A 15,943-nucleotide genomic window follows, 5' to 3' on the forward strand; every position below is an offset into this window, starting at 1 on the left:
TATTTTTCTCTAAACAATATATACAAATCAAATTTGAAAAGTAAAACAGTATAACTAGAAATCGTTTTTTTTTTTTAATTGTTCACTGTTTGAAATGGATTTATTTTGGTACAAAACGATGAGAGCTTGAAAATTAATGCAATCCTCAAATACATCAGTAAACACTTACCTAGAAAAATTAATTTATTTTAGCAACACACATTTTTGTCTTAAATACTGCATGAAAACAAAGATGTAAATTTCACATTCAGAGTTACAATCGTTTTACATCCGGAGAGCAATACAAAAAAATATATATTCTCCAAAGTAGAAGGAGTCCCGTGTTTAAAACAGTTCATAGCAGCCCAGCACAGAGGATACAGCGCTGAGGAGTTAGTTAAGCCGGGAGAATATTTAACATCAACAGTCGACTGTAAAAAAATTGTACACATTTTCACAGACATCGACCCTAAAGATGAGTTCCTTCGATAACCTTGAGGTTATCGCTGTCGATGGATACCGGGTTGTCATACATCTCTAGGCTCTTCTTGCGTGCTACTTCTTCCTTCTGGCAGCAGTTGCAGCACTTGCAGATGCAGCAGCAGTAGCGGCCACAGAAGCCCAGGCAAGATGTCACTGCACTGTCCCAGGGAGCCAGGGAGTGCATGGGCAGTGGCAGGAAGTTCCATGTGCGCAGAAAGCCAGGCAAGAATCGAGGACATCGTGACTGCATGATGTTGACCACGATTACGAAGATGACCAGGACAACCACGGGCACCCCGACGCCCACCAGGACTTGCCAGCCGGCCAGAGACAGACCGAATATGGTAAGGGGCAAAATCAGGAAGCACAGGATCAAATAGAAGGCAGCGAACCAGCGGTACTCCGCTGTTTGGTTGCCCAAGCCCCTGGCCAGCCTGATGGGTATTCGAGTGAACGGGATGGGATACCACAAAATGATACCCATGATGTTGAAGAAGAAATGGCAGAGGGCAATCTAGCAAGAAACATAATTAACTCTACAAATCACAAAAACACACCAATTCTCCCAAACCTTTGGCCTTGCTCTTTCATACCTGTAGAGAGTTTTCTAGCTTTTCTCCCGGGCTAGCCATAGCCGCAAGGATGGCTGTGGTGGTCGTTCCGATATTAGAGCCCAGCGTTAAGGGATATGCTCGCTCGAGGCTGATGACACCAATACCTAAGAATAACCATGAGTTAAAAAAAAGATTTACTTCCGGTTCAGTGACTTCAATTTGTCTTGGGACTGACATCAGTTATGCTTTTTTGTTATTTTAAGACAACGCAGTTGTGCTTCATTCATTTTTTGTTAAATGAGACAACCCCCAATACAATGTCCATTTCTTTTTAAGGTAATCCTAGGTTAGAAAACCGGACCATCCTTTTGGCTACTTTCCAAAATTTCCATCTGTGAGTGTCGGAACGTAGGTCTACCAATAAATGACCGACATGATTTCCCATACTTCAGGATGAGAAGTTGAACCTTTAAATCTTAGTTCAATAGAATTGTCTTGAGAGCTATGAGACATAAAAAGAAAAATGTATTTCCTTCTTTGGTAATATTGAGAGTCAGTCGGGAAACTGGAGAGATCATTTCTGGACCAGATGTATAAGATGAAGGGGGCTGAATACTGATACTAGTCCATGACTGGAAGAACAATTTATGTCTGCTCCTGACAGAGTTACATGTTTCCATATCCTATTATTTACTGTATTTGTAAATGTTCCTGAAATTAGAACCCTTAACTAATGAGTAATGATTGTGTCTTGGATGTCATCAAAAATCAACAAGGTGTTTGAAAATCCCTCATTATTGGTTCGTCAAGACATTTTACATTAAAGCACCACACATCTTCATTCCGTCAACCAGGGGACTGCTATTTTTTTCTCAAGGAACAAACTTTCAGCCCTCAAGTATCGCCTGCCTATTACAAACGTCTGGACGGCCTTCCCAACAAAGTTTGCTTCTTTCTATGTTCAGAAACATTCTCCAGTTTCAATGATTTGTCCCTTGATAGTCTAACACAGATGGTCAGTAGGGCCAAACAAACTACTCGCCTGCTTGATCCGTTTCCAGCTTCACTGCTGAACGATCGGTTTGGGATATTGGGATCAGTTTTAAATATTATTAATATATCGCTATCCTCAGGTATTATTCCTGTAGCCTTCAAGTCTGCCGTCATTAAACCCACGCTTAAGCGACCTAACCTTGACCCAGAAAGCCTAGGTAATTATAGGCCATTGTCAAATCTGCCATTTTTTTGCAAAATTACTTGAAAAGGTCGCTGCACAGCAGTTTACTGACTTCATGTCAGAAAATAACCTCTTTGAAACTGTCTAGTCAGCATTTAGGGCAAATCACTCTACTGAGACTGCCCTGGCTAAAGTAACCAATGATCTCCTTTTAGCAATAGATACCGGTGCCTCATCAATGTTACTGCTGCTAGATCTCAGTGACGCTTTTGATACTGTCGACCACAACATATTACTTGTTCGTCTGGAATGCATTGGTATCTCAGGAACTGTACACTTATGGTTTAGGTCCTACCTGTCAGACAGGATGCAATGTGTTAACTATGGCAATCTGACCTCTAAACATTCTAATGTCCGCTGTGGTGTTCCACAGGGCTCTGTACTTGGCCCCCTTCTTTTTTAGTATTTATATGATCCCGCTTGGTAACATTATCCGCAAGTATAATATTAGTTTCCATTGCAATGCAGATGACACTCAACTGTATGTGCCACTGGAGACAACTGGACAGTTAAGTTGTAGAAATCTGGAGGCTTGCCTTACTGAGATTCAAAGATGGATGTCACTTAATTTTTTGCGCCTTAACCCAGAAAAAACTGAAATGTTGATTATTGTTAATGTTGATACTGTCGTGAGTTATTTTCAAACACTACCCTGAACCTAGACAATGTAATATCACCCATAGTGACTCAGTCAAAAATCTAGGTGTTATATTTGATCCTAATCTGTCGTTTCAGTCACACGTGAAAAGTATTTCTAGAATAGCTTTCTACCACCTCCGTAATATTACGAAGATTTGTCCGATGCTGTCCCAATCAGATGCAGAGGTTTTAATTCATGCGTTTATTACTTCTCGGCTTGATTACTTTAATGTATTGCTTTCTGGTCTCCCGATGTCTAGCATCAAAAGTTTGCAGCTGGTTCAGAATGCAGCAGCTAAGTTTGAGCATATTACTCCTGTATTGGCCAACTTGCACTGGCTCCCAGTCCACTTAAGATGTGACTTTAAGGTTCTCTTATTAACATATAAATGTTTGCATGGACTTGCACCCTCTTTTCTCTCTGATTTGATTTCCCCCTATGTTCCTGCAAGGAGTCTGCGCTCGGAAAATGCCGGTCTACTTGTGACTCCGAGAGCCAAGAAGTCTGCAGGCTTGAGAGCGTTCTCCATCCGGGCCCCAGTGCCACGGAATGCCCTGCCTCCGGAAATAAGATATGCAACCTCACTGGAAGTTTTTAAATCGAGGCTTAAGACACACTTCTATTCCAAAGCTTACGATTGATGCCAACCTCATATTCTGTATTGTCCTGTCTTTTTCCGACTGCCTGCCGAGTGGTGATACGAAGGAGAAGGACAATTTGAGATGAGTGAGCGGACCAGCGTTTGACCTGAAGCATGTGAACGCCTGCATGGACCAGCTGGCAGAGATGGGAAGCTGTGTCGTGGCCGTCATAGACTTTCTGGACAAGTTTACAGGCTGGGGGCGTCGCTGCTGTCATACACTTTCCGGACAATTTTCAACATGTTACCTAGTGTTTACTATGTTTGTGTGCTGTAATGCTAAATGTAATTCACCCTGGTCATCCTAAAAGGGGGATACCATTTGTGAGGCCCCTTCTCAAGGCTTCTCTTTTTCCTCACGCTGAGGTTTTGAGTTGTTCCTTGCCCGCATGTTGGTTTAAGATCAGGTAATTGTGTCATTGTAATCCTGTGCAGTCCTTTGAGACATTATTGTGATTAAGGGCTATATAAATATATTTGACTTGACTTGACTTCAAGAGCTTTTTTCCACAAGGTGAGTAAACAACAAGATTTTGTTATTTTTTTGCAAACATTACACCAAACCTTTTGGATGACGTGTTAAATCAGTTAAACTTGAAAAACATTCCAAATGCTTTGATTGAAATGTAGCGGATGTGCATTCAAGTATAAACTGGCTATGCTTCAAAGGACAACTTTGTTTTTTCTATCAAGAATAAGATGGCCTGGGAGCATGACAAGTTCAAAGTCAAAATATGCATCCATTTGTAACGCCTGTCATCATGGGATTTGCCGTTGTGATGGGTGCCTATCCAAGGTGACTTTTAGAAAGCCTTGGAACACCTTAGACCCATCGGAAGCCAACTTAAGGGTACGCATCTTGTCAATATAGTCACACTGATTTTTTGGGGGGAAAGGGCAACACATGTACAATAACTATGTTCCTCCTTGAAAAGGAAAAACATATGAAAAATAAGTTTATATCGTCAAATATCCAATGACAGAACCACAATTTGTTGATTTAACCCTTATCTTCCCATAACCTTTGACTCTTTGCGTGAAAACACCCAATTTAACTTACCCACAAGAGGTGTTATTGCTGAAGTGAAGACAGAGCTGCTCTGAACGATGAAGGTCATTCCGGCTCCCACCACAATCGAGATATAACCAGTAACCCAGGTAAATGGGAACGGGAAGTCTGCCGAGATCAGGAAAAAAAGACAACATCTGATTCAACAAAACTAATCGGGTCAGACCAAGTCAGATAAGGACTTGATTTGTCCCTGAGCTTTGATTTGTCATGCAGCTCAGGATAATGGAAGCCTGAGTTAGACGGGTCAAGCTTCAGGTGTGAATGTGCCTGCTTTGCTCATCTAGCATCACCACAAATGTAGATGTGCTGACTATCAGACAGGCATAAAGATCAAATTCATCAATAATAATAATAATAATAATTTCCTTTGTATTGTCATTCTTTGTAAGAACGAAATGTCGATACACCTGACCCGTTGTAGCGAGCCGATGCAGCCGCAGCCAACAGAGGGCGCCGCCATTTTACCAATGTTATAAGTCTTAGGTATGACTCGGCCGAGGCGCGAACCAGCGACCAATATGTACATGCAACAAAATAATCAATTCAGCTAATTCTTACGGTCTTTCAGGGAATTGAGGACCTCTTAGAGTAGAGTGATCAAATTTTCCAAATAATGATTTCTATGGGTCTGAGTGTTTTTCTAACTACAGTGATACCTCTAGGTAAAAACTCTATGTCAGAAATTAGAAACACGAGATGTCTTCCACGCAGGCAGGATCCTAAAACACATTAATCTCATACGTAGAGGTATCACTGTATCATAGATATATTTTAATGTATAGAAACTTAAATGCTTATCTTTTCACAAAATCTGCGCTATAAAAAACGCAAAGATTTTTCACCTGTATTGAGCACCTTCTTGATGACGACGGCCACCTGGCCCTTGAGCATGGAGTTGAGCACCTTGACAATAAGAATGAGGCAGGTGCAGAGGACAAAAAGAGACATAGCCAGCAGGATCAGTCCCACCGCCAGGTCGGGCAGGTTGGCGTTGACAAAGATATGGGAGCCTGCAATCATAAAAGCAAAAATACTTAGAATTTGGTGACGTGCTAATTCATCTCATGTCCCAGAGTCAAATATTTTTCCTTGGCACTGAAAAAAAGATAATAAAAAGACTTGGTCATATTATGCATATTAACCATGTTATCCTAATAATCTGATACGTCTAAATAATGGGAACAGATTGGTGGTTGACTAGACTAGAGGTCCCAAACCACCGGGCCACATACCGTAATTTTGTACCAGGCCGCACAGAAAAAAAAACAACCTCAATTTATTTTATTTTATTTTATTTTTATATTGTTTTATTGACACCACTCTACCGTCTTACCGAATGTAAACCGTGACTTAAAGTTAGTGTATTCCAACGGACAGGCACAGTTGCCTGTTGGGCGGTACAGCTGTTACGTTGGAACCAAGACTCTCCATCTGTATAAGATACCGCATAAATACACCAGATTTCTGCATTTCAGCATAAGCTTTAGATAATCAGCATTGAATGTTCAACTCCTTCACACTACGTCATGTGACAAAGATAGTAAACAAACTAGTAGCCAAGGAGCAAATATGGATCATTGCAGTTAGAAAACACAACAACCACTAAATAGAGACCACACAACACAAACACACTCTTCGCAAGGGTCACTTTATTTTGTAAGTTTGTATCTTTGATTACCTTACACACAGCGCAACGGACCACTTTGCTTTAAGCCTTACCATAGCGACCGTCGTGTGTTGCCATGGATTGGCACAGAGTTTGCCATTATGTTTGTGCTATGTTAAGAGCATAACCGAATAGTGTATCTATTTATACCGTGCATTTATGCTCATTAATATTATTTTAATTATTATTGAAGTTGTTATTATTATTAACGTATCATTGTTAGTTTTGTTTTTATTATTAAGGTATCATTGTTATCATTGTTAATATTATTATTATTTTGCGTAAGTACTTAAATGTTTAATGCCTTCCCTGGGCCGCGCTTTGAACTTAAACTAGTCTGTGGATTTTGAAATATCAGAGGTTGTTTTTGGTCTGATAAAAAAACAAAGAGCAAAACTTGAGCTTACATGAAATACTCAAGATTGATGTTAGCATGTACAACACAGTATTTGTCGTTATGTCCTCAGGGCTGCCAATTGAGTTAAAATCTAAACATTCATTTCCTTTGTGTTTGGCAAATTGCTGGTAGACTAGAGCTGGTAGAATTTATCTGCAGAGTCAGAAACCACAACCGGACAAAGTGGTCATTGTGCAAGCGGGACTCTCCTAGTTCTGGGGGGAAGGGTGATGGTATCAAATTTCACTTCAGGTATTTCGCTCTAAGTCCAACAGGGATTCTTACATTTCTCTTGGTAGTCAATCCAGGTGAAGTTCTTCTGAATCCATGTTATGTTGCCTTCTTCCCAGCAAAAGTCACCGGCCGAACAGTTAGTCGTGGTCTCATTCCAGAACGTCTTCACAAAAAGGAGCACATTTTTGTCAGCGATCGTTGTGCTTCGCTAAGTTCCTCTTTTAAATGATAACAAACCATCAAAACACTTATTTTTTCCTTTTGTTCATTTCAATGGCGTAGGTAAATTTGTATGTGCACACAATATTTGTCCAAAATCCAAAGGGATAGTAGATTGAAGGGGCTTAACAAGGAAGATGACATGATTTAATACTGGAGACCAAAGTCTCCATGAGTTGCTGCGGAAGAGATCCACATATGGGAATACTTAACATATGGTATCACACAGTCTAAACTGCGCTCATAATTCTATATCTTTTCAGGATTAGAGTAGACCATGGTATGTTCTTTAAACGACAACAGCTGCTATGCTAGAGTTTATGACCCTGAAAAGCTGTTCCCTGATTGGCCTTTGCTGTCCGTTTGAATCATGTCATCTGACACGTGGCTCAAAGTAGGCGTGTAAATCTGCCTTTTGTCTGTATGTAGTGAGCAGCTACACACACACTTATATATATATATATATATATACTGTATATGAGACATTGTAATTCATACATTTCCAGGTAAAAGCAACTAAGCACATACGATAATCTTTTGTTTCCTCTACTTGATAGCAACCAAATGGGAATGATCCCTGTGACACATTGTAAAATCATCAACCAAGTTAGCACTGTTCAGTGGAATTCTAAATTCAACCCCCGTGCCTGTTTTCTTACCGTGTTAACCTCCTTCTTGCACCAGATTTTGATCAGGCTCATGTTTCTGGCATCCTTGTCACCAGTGGCAATCAAATTGATGACAGATTTATCCAGCTGTAATAGAAAAGCAAACATGGATTACCAAAATGTACCGTGTTTACGGTGGTCTTCTATGGTAATTCTGTGAAGTCTGATAGTCCATTTTCAAACGGTCTAAAGCTGGGATCTGACACATATTTTACGTGTGGGTCACTGGAGAGTGTGCCTCGCTCTTAGTGAGTGTTAAACTAAAAACAGATCACTGGTACTGGGTGGGACCTTTCACTTCAAATTGTGATTGGCCGAAAGCTTCCACTTCTCAGAGTAGCTGTAGCCCAAAGGTTTTTTAAACACACATACACACCCACATACACTCATACATACATTCCTGAGATAGAGGCAGCACTGGTGTTAAATATGTGTGCGAACCAGGAGGACTCAAAATGTCAAGCAAGTTTGAAAATGTCACTTGAAATTATAGCTGTCAAACTGTCAACCAAACTTGAAAACTATTGACGCTAATTTACATGCACAGGAATGCATGTTCATTAGAATTCCTTAGCAAACATTAGAGTGGTAGTTTGAAAGAAAGACAAATACTCTTGAGTGTCTGTAGGTATAATCAAGTATAATGAAAACCACATTCCAGTGTGCCTCTGATTTGTATACCTGGATAATTGAGTCTGTGAGCGGTTTGGTGATGGTTTTGAGCAGGTCAGGCGCATCTTCTCCGGACTCGAGGTGAAAAGACTCAATAATGAGGTGGGTGAGCTTTTCCAGGACCCTAGTGGCGACTTCCAAAGGTAGCAGCACCAGTACAGAAAGCCAGTTGAAGAAGTCGTGCACTGTGGCGCCGGCAAAGGCCCTGGTAGGTAGGTAGAGACGTAAAGTTATATTAAAAAATATACCCCTGCATGGAGCTATTTCCTTTACCTGCGGAATTCATTGCGGTTGCCCGCCTGCATCATGGCCACAATGGTGTTGGTGACCGAAGTTCCAATGTTGGCACCCATGATGATGGGCACCGCGGACCTGACCTCCAACACTGCGAAAAAAAGGGCAGGTACCTGAATAAATTAGTATTTGTTCTTCAAATTCACATTATCTTTTTCTAAAGGACTACACGAAAACCACAGAAAACCAAGTGTGGCACAACCAATGTGTAAATGGGAAATGTCTCATCTCATCTCATCTCATTAGCTGCACCGCTTATCCTTAGTAGGGTCGCGGGGGTGCTGGAGCCCATCCCAGCAATCATCGGGCAGTGGGCAGGGGACACCCTGAACTGTTTGCCAGCCAATCGCAGCAATGGGAAATGTACTATGTCTTAAGTTGTCTTGATGGAACACATTTGTGTATTGTGACACGCTGTTGTCGCAACGTTTCACAACCTTCATGACAAAATTATGGCATGCCATTATTATGGGTGGTCTTGTGTGATGATGTAACCACACTCTACTACAAACTTCATTTTGTTTTGTTTTTCAGTATTTTATGGCATGCAGAAAATTATTACAAAATTTAAATCAATGCAAAACAACACAGGTGGACACCTAGGCTTCTCTCTGGAAAATGTACACTTGGAAAAACAAAATATGACAGCTTGGAAGTGCGAAAAAAGTATTTCAATGTACGTTTACAAAAACGTTTTTTTTTTTGACACGTCTCTTTTTATGTTTTACAGAGGAAAGAGCCCCCACCTATGTTCTTAACATTTAACGGTGCTTGTGCAACTATGTTGACCACTTCTTCTCCCTGATTGACAGTTGCTTGCCAGACTTCCCTGTAAATCAGCGCAGACAATGTGCTCTCGGCACAATAATGCTTCAGACCAAGTAACGTCTTACGTTTCAGATTTATAGACACTACATGAGTCAGCGACACAGTCTGTAATCTGGCAGCCCAATTGTAGTGAAAAACCCTCAAAACCCAGTAGTGTGTTCCAGGAATAATACCTACTACTGGCATTTGGTAAGCAAAATCCCTCGTCTGTGTTTTTATTTTGTTTTTTTCATTTTTGTGTCATGGTTGACATGGCACCCAATTGGCCCAGCCCGTGTGGCGCCAGCTGAGGCTCGTTGACAGATTGGCTTCCCTTCTAATTAAGCTTAGTGCTCTCACTCACCCTTTGTCAGTGCGTCAACGAACCTCTGCATCCGTAAGACGTGGGTTTTGACTCTGTCCGGTTTCCTTCCTGTGTTTCCAGTCTGGTATCCTTCCCGTCTATATTTATGTCCTGTTTCATATCGATCTCCAGTTTCTGGTACGTCTTCCGCCCAACGATCTCCGAATCATGGGCGTTTTGGGTTAACGTGCATGACTGCCCCATTTCCCGTAAAATAAAGCTTGTGTGAGAAACATCACGCATCTGGGTCCTCCTCCTCTTACGGTTCTTGACATTTTGTGCAAAACAGTTTTATGTAATTTGCAATATGAGAAGGCAGATTGACTTACAAAGATTTCTAACATTGATTCAGCTCATCTATTTATAGTTTCCTGTTAATCATTTGGTAAAATTCAATAACTGACAGATTAATGGACAATAAAACAACACTTCAAGATTTACTCGTCTGAGAAAAAAACAAAACTGAACGTCAGTGTCGTGCTTTGCATGTTTCCCTAACAAGGAGCTCTGATCTGGGTGGAAAACAGAGCCCATGTTGTCCAGCCAGGGTAAGAAGACCGTCAAATCTTTGAGTATACTTTGCCAGTTTTGAGTTTTCAAGTATTCAAACTTCTGCAAAATAAAAGAAAATAATCCTTACGTCCAGAAGACACCATGCTGACCACAATGGATGAGGAAGTGCTGGAGCTTTGCACTAACACTGTGACCAACACACCGATCACCAGACCAGCCACTGGGTTTGACAAGATTGCATTCTCCTTAAATATGTCGCCGGCAGCTTTACCTGTGCATAAAACAAAGATGACCTGAACATCTCTGTATCCCTGCAAGGCTACAAGGCAATAACAACACTTCCATCTTACCTCCGACAAGCTGGAAGGCCGAGCTAAGTACATCCAGAGAACAAATGAACAAGTAGAGAAGTCCAAGCAGTAACACCAACTTAACAATGCCAGTCAGCACTCGCATGATCTTGCCCTTCGTGTCCAGTTCTAAAAGAGTAAAGCCGTATTTGGAATCAGTTTTGATCTTAAGGAATCTTAGACTCAAGCTCGCTGGTGCTTTGATGAAATTCTGACCAATATTGAAACTTCTTTTGCATTTTAATGCATGGGTTCTGTACATCTCTTTTGATGGTCTACTCAGCGTTTAGAAACCCTGACTTTGGAGATTGAATTTTTTGATAATTTTACACACAAGAACCTACCTGACCACTTGACACCCGTGTCTTTTAGCTCCGGTAGGTCCCATGGATCTTCTTCTGAAGCATTGTCATTGATCAGATCCACTGTGGAGTACGACGGCAGCATGACTCGGTCTTTCTCGTCCTTAACATTGTTTTCTGTAAGAGAGTATAAAGCTGAAAATCTATAGAGTAAAGCAGACCTAAAGACTCAATTTGCCAAGGACAAAACATACCAAAGCCAGAAGAGGACTCTGTCCCCACTTGTGGCCTGGGCCCCATGACTGAATCTAAAAAAACAGAAGCACCTTCTTGTTATTGGCATGAAACTAAAGGCCTTCAGTCACTTTTATAATACTGGTAAAAAAATTGTCACTTTTGTATCCAAAACCTGAATGCTTTGGTATCAGAAAAAATAAGGCTGACCGCAAGGAAATGCCATGACGGCATTGTTCCTGCAATCTCCGCGTTTACTCCGCCACAACTCTGCCAGACATTTTTCCGGTTTGGGGTTTAGTTTATGCTCACGTGAAGGAAATACAGGGTATGTATCACTGCCGTTTACGTCAATCGAACAATCTGTCCGAATACCAAAAGAGGTATAAGCATCTGACTGACAATTTGTTGGCCTTGGTGCATTTAAAGCGTCAGTCCGTTTTCCAAATGTTAACTACAAGATTGAAGCTCTGCACCTTAAAACTGTCCGTCACATGTATTAACACCTTCTCAAAGTTTCTTCCCCAGGGCCATCACCACCCTAAATAAGCACACAAGACGTGTGATGAATATATTGGCTTAATAGAGAAAAATGGGCAATCATATTTTATTTATAGACTCTTTTGGAATTCTGTTTCTGCTAAATGTTAAAGCACTATTTATCATTGTACTGTCAGCACGATTTACTTACAGCTTAGCAAGCACTACCTTGTAAATAAGTTTGCTTATTTATCCTGAAATTCTTTTTGTCTTATTTTTCTCTTTCAAGTCCTTGTTACTTTTTTATCCTGGAATGTCATGTCTTACCTCATATTCAATGTTCACTACGTTATTATCAATGATAATGAAAAATATCCTAATTCTAAAACATACTGAAATTCAGCGCAAAAGATTTAAAGATTTAGAAAGGTTATTTGCATCAAGTGTAGGATTTTTTTTTATATACATAGCAATCTATGGCACTGAATGTTGATTAATACTTCATTATTTATCATTTTTTAGGTTTTAATCAGTTTCAAAATATCATATCTGTAATCTGCAATTAAGTAATTAGCACTATTATTATGATATTTCTTGTTCTTTATTTTCTCTAGAGGCGCACCTAAAACCCCCAAATTGGCCAGAAAACTAAAGTGTGCCTTATTAGAATAAGATTAGGCTCTTGTCAAAATTGAATAGATAAGACAAGAAATACAAACAGTATTTATACATCATTGTTATTACAGCTGTGCCGTGCAATGATTAGTCACTGGAAAAACACAGTTGACCAATTTTGCAAAACATTGCATGCCTCAGCAATCAAAGGTAGTGATGGCGAAAACAGAAAGTTGTCCTGAAATATAAAAATGAACATGACGCCAGATACACAAAGAGTTGTTTCCCTCGTCATGCTTTTTTGTGTATATTCACTTCATTCAGGATGACTTTCGCTTTATTACATTCTCTAAAATTAATTTCTGGCACAGAGTAAAAAAAGGATCATCACAAGATAACATTTAACACCTTTTCAATTGTCATCTGCATCACTAGTGGTGTAATGATTAGGATCTAGCGGTCTCAATGGAGCGACCTCTGTTTGATTCCCGTTGCAGCGACATTTTTTGACTGATCAATTATTGCACTTATACTGTAAATGTATAGATTGCCTGACAGTTATACACAAATTCTAGTAGCTCTTTCTGTAGTATTATTTACTTTCGACTTATAGTCCAGTGCAACTTGTAATACTATGACAAAAGACTATTTTTGGAGGAGTTCATGCGTTTCTGCCTGCCAAAGTTCCTCACTCCCTGACTCAGTTATTCCTCAAGCCATGACTTTTTCCGGACTGTTTTCATTTTAATTATTTGTACTTTCCCCCTATGCAGAGCGCTTTTTGTGTTTTCCCCTTGGCCCCCAATAAAACCGTCAATGCTGCTCAATTGTCTGCGTTTGGGTTCACCCACCAAACATTGCAGTGCACCTTATAATCCAGTGTGCTGTATAGTAAGGAAGTTATGTTATTTTACAGTTGAAATGGCTCATCTCTTGGAGGTAAATAGAATAGCGACAAACCTTGCAAAGCTAGTGGCACTTTGCCACAATTCCACATTACAGAAAATTGCAGACACCTCTCCAAATGTTTTCAGAAAAATTCAAAACTATTGCCTATAATTAAGGTTAGTATAGTTCTTAAAAATCAAGCACAAAAAGGACTGCGTTTTCCTATTAATGCCGCCAACTTGTCAACTGTCTTACAATAAAATTCAGACTCACCTGAGCGATAGCGTCCTTAGGACCAAATGCTGAGGTAATTTATTTCCCGGGCTGCTGTGCCGAGGGGCGTTTTTGTAGTATCGGCTGCCCCGAGGGAACTCAGAAAGCTGAACCTGGGGACGCCGCACCTGGGACACCTGTTGCTACCGGGAAGGCAGGCCCAGCCTGTGGCTCTTATAACTCCGCCACGTGCACTCACACATACACATAGACACATGCACGCACACACACACACACGCACAGGGTGCAAAGGTCAGGCACAAACGAATATACACGCCTAATTCTTCGCATATAATTTGGGTGGAAAGAAAAGTTGTAACATTGAATTATAAATGTATAATGTCCTCTCTTTACTAGCCATAAATTATACTCTTATTTTTGGATGGTTTTTCTCATTATTCCTGGGTCAGACTAAACAACCTAAGTGAGGTAATTCTCCCTCCGCTCCCTCTCTCACTCTATCTCTTTCTCCTCACTTTCGTTCACTCTGTCTTTCTGTCTCCGGTTTTTCCTTTCTCTCTTTCTCTGTCTCCCCCTCTCTCTTACCCCTCTCACTCTATCTATCTATCTCACTATCTACCTCTCCGTCTTCCTCTGCCTCTCCCTCTCCTTCTGTCTCTCTCTTTCCTTCACTGTATCTCATATTCTCTGTCTATATCTCTTCACTTTCTCAGTCTCTGTCTATCCAGCTCCTGGTTTATCTCTCGCTCTATCTCTCTCCCCCTCTCTTTCTCCTCTATGTTTCTATCCCTTTCTCTCTGAATTGTTTTCTCTCTTTCTCTCTTCCTCCTCTCTCATTATCTGTCCCCTTTTCCTCACTCTCTGTATTTCTTCCCCACTCTCTAATATCTGTCACCCCTTTCTATCTATCCTTAAATTGCTCTCTCTCTCTCTAGCTATCTATCTATCTCTTTCTGTCACTGTATATCTCTTATTCTTTCTGTCCAAATCTCTTTACTCCCCCAGTCAGTATCTGTCTATCCAGCTCTTGCTTTATCTCTCGCTCCATCTCTTTCCCCTCTCTTTTCTTATCTATGTATCTTTCACTTGTTCTCTGAAATTTTCTCTCTCTCCCTCTTCTATCGTTGTCTCTGTCTGTTTTTCCTCACTCTCTGTATCTCTCCCCCACTCTCTCTCATGTCTGTGACTCTTTCCCCATGCTGTATCTTTCCAGTGCTTTCTTTCTCCCTCCTCTCTCTGTCTCTTGCCTCTCGCTCTCTCTGTCTCTCTCTCTCTGTCTCTCGCCTCTCTCTCTCTCCCCCGTGTCTCTGGATGAAAACATTTGCACACATTTATAATCGCAACAATTTCGACAATTTTTTACTCGCTTTCTCTCACGATAAATATATTGCTGTTTTTACTTCTGTTACCACCGAAGCCACCTGGGGGCAGCATCAGACTTATACGGTAAAGTTGACACTGATTTGTTTTATAATCGGATGCTGTTGTTTGTAAGAGATGAATCATAAATGTATCTATGTGTTTGCTCTTATCACAATTTATATTATATCTTTGAAATGGACAAAAAAGTAAAGTTGTCTTTTCGTATTGCCTAAAAATCAAATGACATTCAGTGAAGAAAGTAAGTATTTGAACACCATGCTATTTAGCTATTTAGAAACCATGGAGGGGTCTGAAATTTTCATCGTAGGTGCATGTCCACTGTGAGAGAGATAAACTGAAAAGAAAAATCCAGAAATCACGATGCATGATTTTCTTTTAACAAATTAGACCTGTTATTCAGCCAATTTGAAGTTCACCTGCACTCCATGTATCATCCTGAATCAGATGTACCTGTTTGAGGTCGTTAGCAGCATAAAGACACCTGTCCACCCAATACAATCAGTAAGACTTTAACTTGTAACATGGTGAAGACCAAAGAGCTGTCTAAAGACACAAGAGACAAAATTGTACCCCTCCACAAGTAATTGCCAAGCAGCTTGGTGAAAAAAGGTCCACTGTTGGAGCAATCATTAGAATATGGAAGAAGCTAAACATGACGGTCAATCGCGATCGGAGTGGAGCCGCATGCAAGATATCACCTCGTGGGGTGTCAACGATTCCAAAAAAGATGAGTAATCAGCCCAGAACTACACGACAGGAATTGGTCAACGACTTGAATAGAGCTGGGACCACCGTTTCCAAGGTTACTGTAGATAATACGCAATTGATTTGAAATCATGCATGGCCCGAAAGGTTCCCCTGCCTAAACCAGCACATGTCAAGGCCTATGGGAGTAGGTTTTGTGGTCAGATGAGACCAAAACACAACTTTTGGGTCAAAATTCCACTAAGCATGTTTGGAGGAGGGGGCAGCACGGCGGCGCAGTGGTTAGCGCTTGTGCGGCACAGTTCATGTCATG

The 15,943-nt window shown here is 40.7% G+C and overlaps 1 protein-coding gene across 1 annotated transcript; it reads right to left on the reverse strand.

The window, feature by feature from the left end:
* Positions 1-165: 165 nt before the first annotated feature.
* LOC148354940 (sodium-dependent phosphate transport protein 2B-like) lies at positions 166-14,832 on the reverse strand. The gene is made up of 13 exons (XM_088349747.1): positions 13,582-14,832; positions 11,346-11,399; positions 11,134-11,268; positions 10,790-10,918; positions 10,567-10,710; positions 8,735-8,846; positions 8,471-8,666; positions 7,781-7,876; positions 6,954-7,065; positions 5,448-5,615; positions 4,594-4,710; positions 1,056-1,180; positions 166-976 (listed from the first exon to the last, which is right to left on the reverse strand). The coding sequence occupies exons 2-13, from the start codon at positions 11,389-11,391 to the stop codon at positions 449-451; spliced, it is 1,908 nt and encodes a 635-aa protein (XP_088205873.1). The 5' UTR covers positions 11,392-11,399; positions 13,582-14,832; the 3' UTR covers positions 166-448.
* Positions 14,833-15,943: the final 1,111 nt, after the last annotated feature.

The sequence above is a fragment of the Urocampus carinirostris genome, chromosome 12, assembly GCF_059441175.1.
Source record: "Urocampus carinirostris isolate Australia breed hairy pipefish chromosome 12, RoL_Ucar_1.0, whole genome shotgun sequence".
Lineage (NCBI taxonomy): Eukaryota > Metazoa > Chordata > Actinopteri > Syngnathiformes > Syngnathidae > Urocampus > Urocampus carinirostris.